The 17,370-nt window shown below is 39.1% G+C and overlaps 2 protein-coding genes across 8 annotated transcripts in view; one reads left to right on the forward strand and one right to left on the reverse strand.

Annotated features, from left to right (window-relative positions):
- LOC143736711 (uncharacterized) overlaps positions 1-17,370 on the reverse strand; it is a 336,163-nt gene that overhangs the window by 163,874 nt on the left and 154,919 nt on the right. The window lies entirely within an intron of this gene.
- Positions 1-17,370, forward strand: part of dennd4c (DENN/MADD domain containing 4C) — a 137,521-nt gene that overhangs the window by 96,477 nt on the left and 23,674 nt on the right. For 4 of the 7 annotated variants that reach the window (XM_077229646.1, XM_077229648.1, XM_077229647.1 and 1 more), the window contains exons 14-21: positions 262-300; positions 899-1,029; positions 2,456-2,588; positions 3,758-3,964; positions 8,069-8,197; positions 8,854-9,001; positions 16,931-17,080; positions 17,197-17,325. In XM_077229646.1, coding sequence (XP_077085761.1) covers positions 262-300; positions 899-1,029; positions 2,456-2,588; positions 3,758-3,964; positions 8,069-8,197; positions 8,854-9,001; positions 16,931-17,080; positions 17,197-17,325 — 1,066 coding nt within the window. The remainder of the gene's footprint in view (positions 1-261; positions 301-898; positions 1,030-2,455; positions 2,589-3,757; positions 3,965-8,068; positions 8,198-8,853; positions 9,002-16,930; positions 17,081-17,196; positions 17,326-17,370) is intronic. The other 3 variants (XM_077229650.1, XM_077229651.1, XM_077229652.1) reach the window with 1 other exon arrangement.

The raw sequence follows: 17,370 nt of genomic DNA on the forward strand, positions 1-17,370 counted from the left end.
TCATAAAATACCTGAGCAACCACATAACAACATGGCTAACACCTTGAACATTCACCATCATACAGTGGCTTGGTAGACACCACTAGGCACCACTCACATTGTCTTAAGAAAATGTAAAAAAAAAAAAAAAATCTAGCTATAAAATAATTGTAGAAGTATGTTAGTTTCTGAAGCTATAATTGGAAGCTTATCGCCCAATGGGAAGAACAGAGGATTTAGAATTTCCTATGATTGAATTTGTTCCCCACATCTCTCTTTCAGCTTTTTCCTTCCGACAAAGGACCGGACAAGGGTACAAAGGTGAGCCGCTTCTTTCAGTAAGGTGTTACTGTGTCATGCTTGATATCAGATTACGCCCAATGTAAGGCAAAGCAAAGGAAAACACAAACTGCCCAGGATATGTTTAGAATATAAACCATGATAGCAGCAGATGGAGCTGATGATTAATGTGGCCTCTGTTTTACTGACCTCAGTGCTGTTTTGGAATGGCAGTTTTTAAAACCATAATAAAGGACATTAGTCTTAGTTCTACAGTTAAGGGAAATGTAGGAACAGATATCCGTTACTCTTCCTACACTGAGCAACTGGTTTAGTGGAGTAAATAATTGACTCTGCCATCTGCTGTTGGGTGCATTGGCACATCATTTATCTAAACAATCTTAGCATGTGAATAATATGGAGAGAGTAATGGAAAGTTCCTAGAACTGTCTTCAGGCTGACGGATAACACAAGCCAAAGTGCTTTGTTAAAAGGAAAAGCAAAAAAAAAAAAAAAAATTATATATATATATATATTGTTTAAAATATTGATCAGCATTTTAATCAAACTAGTGGTTCATGTATAATACCCTTTTGATGACAATACCTGTAAATGTTAAAACTGTAACTGCATTGCACAGGTCGAAGGTGAGTCGTCTGAGGACACCAGGCTGATGGAACTGGATGAGTCGCAGAAAAGCGAGCACACAGTCTTCGTCATGCCTCCTGAACCCCCTCTGGATGATGGTCCTGACCCCCCTCCCAAATACAGGTACAAACACATAGGGATGTCATAATACCAACATTTCAGTCACAATGTCACTGAAATCCCATGAGTCATGATATCAGGTTCAGTACCAGAGCAAAAATTAATATGCCTGACACCAGTGGTTCTCAACCTGCGGCCCGTCACGAATGCAAATGCGGCCCATGATATGCTGACAACATTTAAAAAGTAAAAAATTGTATTACAAAATGCACTTTAATTTAAAAACAAAAATAAATTGTAAAATTGGATTTACTTTTTAAATACTGTGATTGTTGTGTCTAATTTAAGACTGTCAAAGTGATATTATACATGAACCTCCTGTAATGTTTTCAAATGCTGATCAATATGGTCAACTATATATATATATATATATATTATTTTTTTTTTTAGCTTTTCCTTTTAACAAAGCACTCTGGCTTGTGTTATCCATTCAACCTGCTGACAGTTATTGGAACTTTCCATTACTCTCTCCATATTATATTATTAATAAATATTAGTGTGATGTTTTTTAATGTTTTAAAATATAATGTTTTTTGTAGTATAATATAATTTTGGTGATCATATATTATTTTCAGACATGCGCAGACTATTATGTACTGACGCAATTACGCAGTTAACGAACACTTAATGTGTTTTGGCAGAATTTCAACAGTCATTAGTAGCAATGGTAGAAGAGTGCTGGAAGAATAGTCAAGTCAAGTCACCTTCATTTATAAAGCGCTTTTAACAGTATGGATTGTTTCAAAGCTGCTTTACAGTGATAATAGAAATTACCTCAACAGGTTGTTATTCCGTTGTGAAGATCATTAGTTAACTTAGGGGCCACTAACACGACACCGTTCTAACAGAAAAACACCTAATGCGCTCCGGCCGCCCATCCACACAAAACAGTGCCTGGTGTCTCGAGAACGCACTCCCGGAAATGGGTTCGAAGGTGAAAACGATTATCTGTTTCCTCTGCGTAAACCTCAAAAACGCAATCCTGAGAAAACGCAGACGGCGCGCACATGCGCATCACTTGTTCAGTCGATAGGTATGCGCGTTTGAATATATGTGCGCAGGCGTGTAGTCCTTCCTCACAAATCAACCCTCAAAAAACTACTTGTCTTGCCTTAAAAATGTATAATACAAAAAATTTTGTCGCGTCTGCGTAGCATTCTACGTCATTCTCCCACACTCCCCCCATATATATTTAGTCCATATAAAACCTTGTTTTTCTGTTTTTCTAAAAAATAAAAAAAAATTGCACAAAAAATCTGATATATGACAACAAGTAAATAAAATGTAGAGAGAATTACCTATATGGATTCTGTCCGTGGTATTGTGTCTGTACTGTATTGACTAGACCTTTTATTTAAAGTTTTGTGATTGTTTACACTCTGATTTTATTCTGTGCTCCTCTAATAATGAGTCATCTGTGTTTCCACAGTTATCAGAATTTCCCTTGTTTACGGTTGGAGTTGTTTGATCGTCCGCGAGAGCTGAAGCCAGCGCTTAGTACAAGAACCGCAGGGGCCAGTGTGTCCAGCAGCCCTGCACTGCTGGCCAAAAGAACAAAACAGGTGAAGATTCTTTACAGGATGTTATAGTTCCAGACTACTGGAAATTTTGAAATACTATTGCTTATGGTCCAAACTCAGACTTTTTCAGCTTATACTGTGCACTACAGATTTTCATTACATTTACACAAGTTACTATTTTTCACTTGACGCCTTTTATCAGAATCATGATATTCATCAATTTGAGGTCATGAATACATCAAACTGTTTATCAAAGAGTAGTATTGCCAATAATTTTAATCTTGTATACTCTTTAGGGTGGATACTATGTGAATTGGCCGGCGGGTCAGTGTCTCCATGTCAACAGAGTTATTTCTTTACTCAAGCATTCTGAGTCGAGTAGCACTTTGCTCTTACTGACTCTGCTCTAGGTGTAGAGATTAAAATGTAAACTAAAATCAGCTGATCTTAACCAGTCACAGAATTACTTCCCCAAAAACAGCTGTTGCTATTTCTCTGGTTGTGTGCTCTTTGGAGATACCTTAGTGGTTTTTCAGTAAGAATGGGTGTATAGGAGACTAATACTTCTGCACCAATTGTCCCTAAAATAATTCAGTTTTGTAATATTTTATACTTTCAAGGCTCGTCAGGGACCAGAAAAGTGAAATATGCTGCAACACAATAGCTTAAAAATAGGCAAGAGTCCTGAAAGTATAAAATAATAGAAACATGGATTGTAAAGTACTGGGCCAAGGGGTTGGGCTATAGGCATTTTATAAAAGCATGCACATTCACACAAGGTAAATGTTAGACCATATAAGGACTCTTAGAAAACCGTATCTTCAAGGATATTTGAATTGAATCCTACGTCTGAACTTTAGTAAGTCAGTTGTGACTATATTTAGAATGACATTATATTAATTTGTTCCAGTCTGAAATAAACGTGATATTAAAAGGCATAGTTCCCTAAAATTTTAGGTTATGTACAGTAGTAACCATTTTTTTTAAATGGTTTGACTAAGCTGCACAACTTTGCTTAGTTCTATATTTTTTTCCAACCATGCAATACTAAAGGAACTATTATTATTATTTAGAAAAATGCTGCATAAGTGCACAAATTGAGTACACGGGTTTGATTTGTCAAGTTATAGTTGCATTTGTTTCTTGCAGCTGAAAGCTATTTAACAAGAGAATGCCCTTTTATAGCCATTTCTGAAACTTTTTCCACACAGGAAATCAAATTGGCCTACAAGTTGGCAAAGCGTTTCTATTCCAATCCACCCCAGTGGGCAAAGTGTCTGTTTAGCCACTGCTACAGTCTGTGGTTCATCTGTCTTCCTGCCAGCATGCGTACAGCCCAGTCCAAACCCCGCGCCATGCAGCAGGCCTTCAATGTTCTGCTCAAGATGAGGAGCTCTGAGGTGGAGGTGCTCGATGAGGTGCGTGGACACAATATTTGACAAAAATACATCTGTTTTATTCAGGGATGCACCGATACCACTTTTCCCAGAATGAGTCTGATACTTTACTTTTTGGTAATCCCTTAGTACTGATACCTGTATTTTCATTGCATTTATATTTTCTAATTTAAATATAATAATTTAAATAAATAATTATATAATTTAAATAATTTAAATATAGTAATTAAAAAAAAAAGATTGGGTAGATAGACCAAAATAATAAATCATATTGTCGCTATAAAGATAAATAGATCTAAAAATAGATGTTTCCTTCAGCTGTTTTCAATTGTGCCTGTTAAAATGTATTGTACAAGCTTCTGTTATTGTTCTGTTTTATTCACTATTAATTCTATTACTCTATCGTATTTCATCTACGGCGCACATTTAGAGCAGCTCCAGTGCAGCGGCACAGTAATCGCATGACATTTTCCTGTAATAATGTAGGGAACCACGTTATACATAAATAACGTAGCAGTTCATGTTTTTACTAGGGCATATACAATATACAATTTAGCTTTAATCCATCTGTCACGTGTTTGCTGAGTGAGCGATCAGCAATCAAGCGTATTCAACAAAAGTGTGTGTGCTCTGTCTCTCTCTCTCTCTCTCTCTCTCTCTCTCTCTCTCTCTCTCTCTCTCTCTTTACCATTAAGTAATGTTAGCAATAGGCGCATCTTTTTACTTTCTTTACTATTGACATATCTGATCGGACTACAAACATTTCAGCGAAGTCTGTGAGAAAGGAATGACACGTTTGCATGTCTGTGCCGCTGCGCTCTTAGGGGGCTTTACACTGGGCTCGTTTGCTGCGGTCCGAGCCCGGGGGCGAATGTTCCCGCCGCCCCCCTCAACGTTGGTCTGGTTTCACACTCAACTTGATTCTATCGAACTCTGGTGCGTTTGCGTGCATCTCACGTCATTGCAAACGTGCACAGCGCATGATAGAAAACACGACGTGGGTCAATATATTGTGTTTTTTATTAATTTGGTGCCATTATTCATAGCTGAGTAAACAACCCAGGTTAACTGTGTGTGTGTGTGTGTGTTTCGCATAAGCTGTTTTTCCGCTGCTTGCAAATGGACTCTTTTGAGGAGACAGTGGATTTCCATTAATTTGTTGCCCTGATTGCACGCACTATGCGCGAATACACTGCAGACTCACTCTTGCTCGTATCCAGGGTAAATCTTCATCCCTTACGTGTGTTTTATTTAACTAAATACATCATAATCGACTAAAACGCATGCGCAGGATACTTTACTTCCTGAACAAGTGCGCACCCGAGTCCGTGTAGTTTTCACATACACGCGAATCGCAGCACGGTTCGGGAGCAACCGAACTCAGACCACCTCCTCCAGGTAGTCTCGGGTTCGGTACCCCAGTGCGCACCCGGGTCCCATGACAGGGTTCACATTAGCGATTTTTCATGCGAACCGTGCCCCGTTCCGAACTAAACTGCCAGTGTGAAAGCCCCCTTAATCTCCTTATTAGCTCGCACACAGCCATACAGGCGTAAATATTAAATATATGTTTAATATTCTATTAATTAGATAAATTGACTTCATAGACATCTTTATTCTCTTATATGCATAAGGTGCATCCCTATTTTTATTATATACCTTATTTATAGTACTGTATATATCAAGAAGGTAATGCCTGTGTATAAATGTTTTTAAAGATTTAAAACAAAAAATTATCATTTTTTTGCAGCATTTATTTAATACAAAATCATTTTTGAATGGATTCTGATCTCTTATTGATTGTTGGTCCCAATTTGCTTTTCACACTATTTTTTTTATAACCCAGTGTAGGCTGCTACTAAATATAAGCTATAAAATGTAAGCAGCTAAAATTATTTGGAACATGGCAAATATCAGTAAAATTATTATAAATGTTATAAATGTATTGCTGAAACACATTACGAAGACTGTGAACTGTGAAGTTCTGAATTGTGGGGTTAGACCTTTAAATCAGTTCTGGAGCCACTGATGCTGGCCCCTCCCCTAACAATATAACTAGAGCATATTTGACGCTCAATCGCAAGTTACTGTCAGTACAATTAGTTACTACAGCCTACAGTTTGCTAGCTAGCTATGCCTTGAAATGCGTATTACCTGGATGCGATCACTTACAAAACAGATCGGTGTCCTTATTTAAATGTCCGAAAAACGGTCATATCAAGAAGAGGTTGATTAATTTTGTGAAGACCCACCTTGATGGAGAGCTGATGATCACCACCAACACCCGCCTCTTTAGTGATCATTTTACACAGGATAGTTTTATAAACTTTTTTTATTCAGGCACTGGAGGCTCAAACGTGTATGGCTTTGTAAATCAAATTAAGCTGCTAGGAGCATCCATTCCGGCTGTAACGGTGACAGTTGAGTGAGGCGGCGGCAGCTTTCCTGTGAGTGGGCGTGGTTTCAGCGCAGCCAGCGGACACGCCCCCAGCGTTTGAGAGCTCATTTTTTCAAGATTTTGATAGCTTATTGTATTTACATGGCAGCTTTTTTTATCATTCAAATTTGGCTTGGTGGCTAATAACACGTTTCTGTTGTGTGACAAACTCCGAACACATACTTAATTTTGACTTTACAGTGTCTTTAAGTTAACTGCGGCCTGGATCTGAGGTGGCCTGAATTAAATTGGAGTTGGTTGGTTAAGATGGTTTCTTTAAAGAAGAAAACAGTATGTTAGTTTGGTAGAAATTCCCCTACGAACATGTCTTAAGTTAAACCAGGTTTCCCGACATCTACAAATTTATACTCTACTGGGCATCTCCACTTCAACTCCTGTTCGAATTGGACGACATCTCATCCCTTATGAACACTATCACTTGGGAATAAGGTCTCAAGTGTTCCCCTTCAGCATCAGCATCAGCACTATCACTTAAGAAAAGAAATAAGATCTGTAGTGATCCTCCATTAAACACTATCACTTGAGAATAGACGTAAGATCTCTTGAGTCTAGCCTACTGTACAGCACCAGTAGTCAGACAGACTACAGACAATGCCTTTTGAATATGCTTTAATCATGGCCGGGAGGATCTCAGACCAATTTCAGAGAGAATCCCCCCTGACAAAAAGAGTACAGCAGTTAATATAAAACAGAAGCATGAAAAAGGTGTCATACAAGAACCATGATTGGTTCTTCATAACTATAATTCAGCAAACTCTTCTGTTTCAAGGTCAAAGCAAATCTGGGTTTTTTATCACTTCACCTTGTTACTCAAGTCGTGAGGTTATATAGTCTTGTTTCCCTATTTTTATATTCAGACACACTAACTTTGGCCCAAGTGCTAGGGACATTTAGTTTTCAAAAGCATATAAATGTTAATCCTGCAAGAAAAAGAAAGATTATTTATGATTAATAAAAAGATTCCTTCACAGTTAGATTAACTCGACACATCATATGCAACCCTGACCTCCACCAAAGGTGGTTTGAGTGATCAGATTACAATATGTCAGGTTTTTTTTTTTAGATCTCAAGACAGTTGTTAATACAAATCTTAAATGGGGTCATTAAGATCTAAAACTAATGTTGAGTGTTTTCCTTGCACACATCCTTCAGGAAATAATAATAATTTGTTACATTTATATAGCGCTTTTCTGGGTACTCAAAGCGCTACAAATATGGAAGGGGGAATCTCCTCACCACCACCAATGTGCAGCATCCACCTGGATGAAGCGACGGCAGCAATATTGTGCCAGAACGCCCACCACACACTCTATTAGCTTATTAGTGGAAAGGAGACAGAGTGATGAAGCCAATAGGTATAAATGGGGATGATTAGGAGGCCATGGTGGACAGAGGCCAATGGGCAAAGTTGGCCGCGATGCCGGGGTTACACCCCTACTCTTTTTCCGAAGGACATCCTGGGATTTTTAATGACCACAGAGAGTCAGGACCTCGATTTAACGTCTCATCCGAAGGAGGGCAACCAGTGGGCAACCAGTCTTGGGCTACAGAGTGATATGGCTGCTTGCTCGATAACGTATTTAAATTGACTCAAGTATTTCTAAAAATAATGACTTGTGTCTGTAGACCTTAGTGTGACCCTACAGCAAAAATGGTGTGTTTAACAGGTGTGTTACCGTGTGGTGATGCAGTTGTGTGGTCTGTGGGGGATGCCAGTCATGGCTGTGCGTGTCTTAATGGAGATGAAAAAGGCTGGAGTTGAACCCAATGCTATTACTTATGGATACTACAACAAGGTGAGGAACGCTCACTTACTTAACATGCACTATAGCACTACACCACAGAGCACAGTGTAGACCACTCCACCCTTACATACTGAAACTGCAAAGCAGCATGGTATTATTTTTTAATAGTCTTTTTGTTACACATAATTAGCTTTTTTTTTTTAGCTAGCAAAATTTTGAATTTAATTTAAAAAAAAAAAACGGGTTGATTTGTAGATGTCAAACATTTGTCATTTTTATTTTTACTCTAGGCTCAGATGCCTCAGTAATGTGAGAGATTGTTTTACATGTGATTGAAATTCAAATTACAGAGTTCATTGTTGTGATTTCCCTCTGGTGCCTCTGAGCCTGAAGGCATTATCATGCATAATTCAAGATTTGTTAAAAGATACATTAATTGAACAATCTGAAAAGGTGCATTTCAAACAATTTTACAAATGTTCTTTGCCAAATGGGATTATTCCACTCGTGAGTTTATAAATTAGAATATTTTAGATATCACACAAAAGAATATGCCTTTTAATCTTCCATCTTGAATATTTTGCATCATGAAATGATCTGGTCCTGTTGCTCAAGTCAAGGGGAGCATTACAAATGTCAATGTGTTACCATGTTGAAACAATTTGTCATGGTTACTCCTGACCTGTCAATTGCTGCGTTTTGTCCAGGCTGTCCTGGAAAGTCATTGGCCAAGCCGTAACCGTAGCGGACTCTTCATGTGGACCAAAATGCGGAACCTGGTGCGAGGAGTGGTGCAGTTTAAACATGCATTGCGTGGGACAGCTCTTCATAGAGGTCCTTCTCTGAAAACCACAGGTTCGAGTTCCTTCCTTCTTATGCTTAATGTTTATAAATTGTGGAAAACCTTGGGAGAAACTAGGCTCAGTCAGGGGGCTCACCTCTGGCCAACAAACGAACAGTGTATGATTATGATTCAGGCAGCAGTACTGGTCTTAAGTCAGATTGGATTGGAACAATCAGAAAATCTGGTTGAAGATCGGAGTCATCACGGGTATGGAGACGAGTTTGTTGAGGATCAGTCCCGATGGCTGTTGTGTCGATGAGGCCTTCACAGGGGAGAGTCTACTGTAGTTGACACAATCTCTGCTGACACTTCAGGTATGCGTTGTGGTCGTGTCTAGGTGCAGGTCCTCCATCTGATCTGGATACGGCCCCGATCCTGCTGACTACATCATGCGTTGTGTTCATGTCTAGGCGCGGGTCCACCATCTGATCTGGATGTTGTATCTAGGTGCAGATTCTTCATCTGATCTGGATACGGCCCGGATCCAGCTGATTACATTAAACCTTGGAATAAACAGAAAGACTAACCTTAGCGTAGATGCGATTCTTCTTATGATGTAACAAGTACATCGGGTGTTATAGGAAGTGTTCCTAATAGGAATAGTTATAGGAAGTGTTATAGGAAGTGTAATAGTTATAGGAAGTTATAAGAAGTGTAATAGTTATAGGAAGTGTAATAGTTACAGGAAGTGTTCCTAATTTATGCAGCCTAAAAATCATTTAACTGATTTGAATAATAGGAATTAAGGCTGCACGATACTGGGAAAATATGCAATATTGTTGTTGAGTATTGCGATAACAATATTATTTCCCTAGTGTTGTAAACCTTGTTCTTCTTAAGTGTAGGAGACTTAGAAGCAAAAAACCAGGAGACGTTGGGATTGTATCTTTTAAGCAGGATTGTTTATTTGCTGTAGTCTGCTTCGTCCAAAATCGTACCCAAGTCTAACTCAATATCTAAAAACACAGTGTTTTATCCATCCTAAGGGGGAGATATTCACAAAAAAAGGGGGAGGCAATCTGAACAAAGCATGTAAATGTGAAGTACAGGAATCAGCACTTTACCGGAAGTTCCACAGCCCTGATCTCGTCAACAGGGTGATTCAAATGTAGATATCCTAATCCAATCAGCTAGACTGTTCACCGACTGGGACAGTGGCTCCGAGAGCCATTAGAACAAAAGGTGAGAGTTTCAGTAATCTGCCCGACTGTATCACCCATCTTAATGGCCAGGAAGTGCATACAGACAAAAGCTAATGTCCGACACCTGAATTGCTTGACTTACAATAGAGAGATCAGGACTGGCAATGGATCTCTTACTGATAATTCTGATATCGTCATTTATACTTCAAATGCTAAATTCAGTCTACTAAACTTTCTCAGTGTATATACTATTGTATTGGAACCTAAAAACATTTAATAAATTTGTAACACTACATTTCCCCCTTTGAGAGTTCTAATAACTCTCACATTATATACAAATTTAAACACTTAAAAGTTCATTCTTGTAACTTGTGATCGTTACAGGCACATAATGCGTGTTCGGTGTTTGCTTTTCTGCAATTTGATGCTGACACAGAAACAAACATACAATTTTAGGGTCCATGACCTTCCCCAGGAGTAATAGTCTATTCTGGTAGGAACTGTGATTTTCTTGTGAGAGGTGTGATTCATATGTTGATTGAAACACTTGATACTGTGGACGCATAGATAGTACGCCAGTAGAACAAACAACAACATAGTTACTATTTCCTTTATCCACTGCCAGGGTTTCCCAATCAAGTTTCCGAACCATGAAGAATTATCTTCAGTCATCCGTTGTAATTTTGCTGAAAGATCAAGAATGCCTTGTTGGATTTTGTTCAAGTTCTCTGTTGGATCCATTAACCTGGTGCAGCACTCAGGTCCGATGATGGTGCAGGCTCCTCCTTGTGTTGAATCCAAGGCCACTCTGTTCTGTAAGATCATTATCTTGTGCGAAGCGAGAGTGTCTGTCATGTTACTGGTACGGCAATCTTGATCATGTTGAAGGATGACTGAAGGTTTCGTATGTGAGTCTCTGCGTTGTGTATTTTTTTTCTTTTTTCGTGATAGTTGGTTCGGCAGTGGGTCTAGTTGTTTTCTTGAGGTTTTCTTGTGGCTTCATACGCAGATGACGAGGTCGGTGCGTATGGGTCCCAGACAGTCATCAAGGGGTGTCTGCACAGAATAAGAAAGAAAACAAAAGACAGGAGAGCAGTATTTGTTCACACACTAGGGTTGTAAACTTTTCCGAGTCTGCTAGACAGTAGAGCAGTATTTGTTCAAACACTATGGTTGTAAACTTTTTCTGAGCCTGCTATTTTTGTTCCATCTTTCCCTATTTCTTAATTCCTTTGACACCTAAGGAACAGTGAGGTAAGGATGGACTAGGATAGGGCCTATGAGGGAATCTTCACCGCAGAGTTTTACCCCCGAAGCCTGTTGCATTCGGTTCTTCTCTGGGCTCCTCACTGGTTCCGTGTCGTAACCTATCCCTGTAGGTGGGGGAACAACTTTACAGTGTGACATTAGTCCAGGGTTTTCCTTCCCTGACACAATAATGCAGCTGCTGTAATCAAAGTCACTTAATGTGGTCCATGCCACTCTAATGGCTTGTTTCTTAATTACTTTCAATTACTTGAGCTGAACCGTTAACAAACAACTCAAATCCTGAATTCTCTATGGGAGTTTTTTTTACTTCCCTCGAAGGTGTGTATGTAAGCGTAACACAATCATGAATCATTTCTTCTTCAGCCTCTAACACAAATTCAGTCATTGCAGACATCATACATGAGGATGGGTTCTTGACTGGTGCACGCTGTGAAACAATGTTCGGGGCTGTGGGGGTAGTTAACCAATTTACCCAATGGGAGTAGGTGACAGAAGTTTCTTTTGTTTCATTCATCAGTTTGGACACTGCATGAAGGCATTTTACATTTACAGTCTGACCTAACATCATTACTGATGAAGGGCCTGTGCTATAGCATAACATTTAAGGCTGTGAGTCTACTTGACTTGGTGTTCCCCAAAGGAAGGGTGAGACCGTCACTTTCCTTTTGTTCTATTAAACAAAATGAGTCTTTCATCTTTGTTGTAAGTTACTGGGTAAATTAAGCACTGACAGCCCAAATGGTTAACACATCAACAAGCTGCCCAACGAGTTTAATGACGAGGGGACGGGCTGCTTCAGAGTAGCAAGCAGACTGAGTAGGAGCTAAGTAACATTGTTAACTTGTTTAAAGTTCTTTTTGTTTTTCCTACACTCTTTTCCCAAATGTCCATGTTTACCACAGTAATAACAACTGCTGCCCTCTCTCTTAGGACATTTCCGTTTCTGTTGATTCTCTGCGTTGACCTTAAAGGATGCTGCTGCAATTTTTACTCTTGCCTTGACATCAGAGTCTCTTTCCCAAGTAGCTAACCTGTCCAAGTTGTTTTGGAGGGTTCTAGCGGACCATGTGACTTCTTAGAAAGGCAATGCTTTTCTATGCTCTGACAACAGACCATCAAACCATGTGCTAACTAGGGGACCATTATCTTCTAGCACCTTCTCTGAAGTGTCAGCTATACCACTGTATGCTGCTGCTGACTGACAAAATCTTTCAGTGTACTCACTAACATTCTCATCTTCCTTCTGTACACAACTAGTGATCTTTGACCAGTCCATGTTTGGTCCAACAATGTTTTTCAGAACGCTTTCAGAACTCCCTCTCTCAGTTTATCTTTTCTGGCATGTTGTAGTTCAGAAGTAACAGCAGACTCAAAACTGTTGAATTCAGATTCAGTTAGAATTTGTGACATCAGCTGTGTGACTTCTGCCAACGACATGTCGTAAAGACGCATTTTACTGATCAACTTCCTTCTAAATTAAGAAAAATCTGTGCGTACTGAAGGTAAGCTTTGGGATAGTCTTTCTATGTCTCTAGGTCCGAGTACTTTGGCAACAGTTTGGTTTTGGACAACAGAAGAGTTGGGAGGAACACTTTCAGTTCCCTCAATTCCCTGAGATCTTCTTGCGACACATACCTTTACTGAATCTACAGGCTTATCAGTTAATGATGGGATGTCGACATCTGTTTCAAAGAATGCTTGTAAGTCAGGATAAATCTCATCTGACTGTTGGTCTTCTGAGTCACATTTGGTTGAGGCCTTGTTATGGCCCACCTTAGTGTGCAATTGTTTGTTCTGTTCTTTTAATTTAGCTATACACCTAGATTGTTCTTGTGCAATGGATAAGCTAAATATAATATAAGAAAATAATGCCTTTTATGGTTCTCTTCCTGATACATGCACCCAACACCTTCTTGCATTCTTCAATAGACCATACTTTTTCTGGGTGATTACCAAATTTCTTTCTCAAATCCAATCTGACTGACTCAGTCACTATGGAGTCCATCTGCTCCCCTAACAATGACCTGAACTCACTGTCTGTCCATAAAGGAGTAGCAAGACCACCTTTTTCTGTTGTGGGGATTAGTCTAGCATTCCTTCTAAACATTGTTGTGAGTTTTCTTTGTTGCCAACACAAACAGACACTAAAACTTCTCTGATCCACAGAGGGTACACTCGTTAACACAGATTACTGTCGTTAATGCTAACCTTCTCTGCCTAAAGCAAAGGATACACAAATTACTAGCAATTTATGCTAAAATCTTCGCTGCCTGAAAAAAACTTTTTCCACTTCCCTGGCAAAGCAGAGGATAAAACAATATTAACATCTACGTTAATCTTCCCTGCCTGAAAACAGAGGGTACAATATATTAGCACTTGATGCTAATCTTCCCTAACTTTATAGAGGATAAAACACTTCCCTGGCAAAGCAGAGGGTAAAACAATATTAACATGTACGTTAATCTTCCCTGCCTGAAAAACAGAGGGTACAATATATTAGCACTTGATGCTAATCTTCCCTAACTTTATAGAGGATAAAACACTTCCCTGGCAAAGCAGAGGGTAAACAGTATTAACATGTACGTTAATCTTCCCTGCCTGAAAAACAGAGGATACATTTCATCTCTAAAAGCAACTTTAGAGGATAACTTTAGTTAACCAAACTCTACAGCTGTTTGTTAACTCTTCTTCTGACGGCGCAGAGGAATAACAGATTTGTACTGGTCTTCAGCGGTTCTTTGAATAGAGTGAAACTCACCAAATCGTTCGTTGTTCGGAAAATTTCCGTCTGGAAAACTCAGTCAGAGATCTTTGTTGAGCTTGGTTCTGGAACTCAGTCAGCTTTGTTGAGATCTTTGTTGAGATTCAGTTCTGGAACTCAGTCAGCTTTGTTGAGATCTTTGTTGAGATTCAGTTCTGGAACTCAGTTAGCTTTGTTGAGATCTTTGTTGAGATTCAGTTCTGGAACTCAGTTAGCTTTGTTGAGATCTTTGTTGAGATTCAGTTCTGGAACTCAGTCAGCTTTGTTGAGATCTTTGTTGAGATTCAGTTCTGGAACTCAGTTAGCTTTGTTGAGATCTTTGTTGAGATTCAGTTCTGGAACTCAGTTAGCGTTGTTGTGATCTTTGTTGAGATTCAGTTCTTGAACTCAGTCAGCTTTGTTAAGATTCAGGTCTGGAACTCAGTCAGCTTTGTTGAGATCTTTGTTGAGATTCAGTTCTGGAACTCAGTCAGCTTTGTTGAGATCTTTGTTGAGATTCAGTTCTGGAACTCAGTTAGCTTTGTTGAGATCTTTGAGCTTTGAAAAGTTCATTCTTTGTTGAGTTTCAGTTTCTCCATTCGGGTCATGGCACCATCTGTTGTAAACCTTGTTCTTCTTAAGTGTAGGAGACTTAGAAGCGAAAAACCAGGAGATGTTGGGATTGTAACTTTTAAGCAGGATTTTTTATTTGCTGTAGTCTGCTTCGTTGAAAATCTTACCCAAGTCTAACTCAATATCTAAAAACACAGTGTTTTATCCTTCCAAAGGGGGAGGGATTTACATAAAAGGGGGGAGGCAATCTGAACAAAGCATGTAAATGTGAAGTACAGGAATCAGCACTTTACCGGAAGTTCCACAGCCCTGATCTCGTCAGCATAACAGGGTGATTCAAATGTAAATATCCGAATCCAATCAGCCAGACTCTTCACCGACTGGGACAGTGGCTCTGAGAGCCGTTAGAACAAAAGGTGAGAGTTTCAGTAATCTGACTGTATCACCCATCTTAATGGCCAGGAAGTGCATACAGACAAAAGCTAATGTCCGACACCTGAATTGCTTGACTTACAATAGAGAGATCAGGACTGGCAATGAATCTCTTACTCATAATTCTGATATCATCATTTATACTTCAAATGCTAAATTCAGTCTACTAAACTTTCTCAGTGTATATACTATTGTATTGGAACCTAAAAACATTTAATAAATTTTAACACTACACTAGAGAAATTCTATTTTTATTAAGCCATTTTTTAAAAATCATTTATATATGTAATGATCATACTGAAATAAACAGGTAGGCTAAATATATTCTTCTGATCTTAATCATTTGCTGATCCTTATTAGTCATCATGGAAAGCGCTCAGCGCAGTTCATGGTTGAATAGCAACGACAGACGCAAGCGCTTGTGGAAAGAAAGAGATAGCGGTGCGGCCGCGCTTTCCAGGCGTTTTTAGACGCGATATGTGAACGGCCTGCATACACAGTACCGGCATTTGTGACACTTCTTCCATATTTCCAATATTGCCATATTTCAGACGTACAGTTCTTTTTAGGCACAGGTTCTTCGCTGTAGTCATTTTTCTCACTTGTCTCTACTCCTGCCATTAGTTTTTATTTTCCAGTCTCTGCTCTGAGCCAAGGGGATAATCTATCAGCCGGAAACTGAAGCCTCGCGGGGGCTGCCATTGTACCAGAACTTCACCTGATGTTAGCATTCCATTGACTCCCATTCATTTTGGCGTCACTTTGACAGCGAATAACTTTACATCTGAGGCATCCAAAGACTTCATTTGTCCATTATTTATTTCTAAAGAAACACGACAATGTATAAAAGGCTCCATTACTTTGTATCTTACATTATGGCGCCGTAGAAGCCGTTTTTGTAAAATAGGCTAACGATTGCGTCATAACCACGCGACTTTCTGTCGCACAATAGATAAATTACCGTATAGACAGGAGGAGAAGCTCGCAGGCAATCTTTTACTGTCTATGAGGCAATCGGGGGGACATAGAGGCATAAAGTCAAGGGAGAAGCCCATAGATAGAGAGTCCATAAAAGCAACAGGACAAAATATTTTAACAATGTTTTTGAGGAATTAGGTGATTCAGATTTGTCTTGGCACAGCTACTAGAAGATTTAGAACTGTCAGACTGTCGTCAAGCTCAGTTTGAGCCTGCGCAGTACGCTCAGCCATCAGGAAGTGAGTGCTTTAATCGGGCTTCAGTTTTCTCCTTTGAAGTCAAGGGGGTCGCTGTGTCCATTTCTTTTACTGTCTATGCTCTGAGCCGCTAGGTTCCCCTTTGGGCCCAATCTAACCAATAGCATAATAGCACCTACTGGGGAGGCGGGTATAAAGATAGTAAGGCCTCATTTGATTGGTCGAATTTGGATAAACAACCTATGCATGCATGCAAAACACAAATGTTTGGCACATAAAATAAATGTAATTTAACGCACCTCTCTGCGATACGGATATCGCATATACTATTATCGTGATAACGATAATTTTTCGATATATTGTGCAGCCCTACGTATAATTTTCTATGTGTATGCCAGGTTAAAGAGATGTGTTTTTAGTCTAGATTCAAACCGACAGAGACAAATAAGGAACACAACAAGCATTTTAAATGTAGAATTAATTTTATTGAGTGAAGTTTGATTGTCAACATTAAACATCATTAAAAAAACAACAAAGTTACTCATTTAATTTGATCTTCTGTTCTTATCATAATGAAATGACTGTGTGAAATTGTGTATTTTCATACAGAGCTTTCAGCAGGTACACCAGCAGGTGCTGATCGAGACAGACTGAGTCATGGCAGTGTAGACAGCTCAAATGAACCTATTGTAGAGGAAAACATACTCTTCTCCCACGGCCTTATAGTTGAGGGCGCTATTAACAGTCAATATAGTACAGGTATTGTTGCCTTGTGTGATTCAAATATAATGTATGTGAAATTTAATTAATTTTTTTTATCATCTCCATGTTTTGTTTTGTTGACTGAGTATGTTTTGTGTTTATGATTTCATAAGCTGGTCAGTCTGATCAGGGTTATGGATCCAAGGATGAGCTGCCCCAGGATCTTCCAGATGGATCTATAACCTCTGCTCCTCTGTCTACCAGCCACACCAGCAATAACAAAGCAACCAACTCCCAAATTGGTACTGCACTGGATTGTTATACTTTATATAGCTAATTAAAATTAA

The sequence above is a fragment of the Siphateles boraxobius genome, unplaced genomic scaffold (genome assembly GCF_051911475.1).
Source record: "Siphateles boraxobius isolate OS27281-9 unplaced genomic scaffold, OSU_SipBor_1 130, whole genome shotgun sequence".
Taxonomy (NCBI): domain Eukaryota; kingdom Metazoa; phylum Chordata; class Actinopteri; order Cypriniformes; family Leuciscidae; genus Siphateles; species Siphateles boraxobius.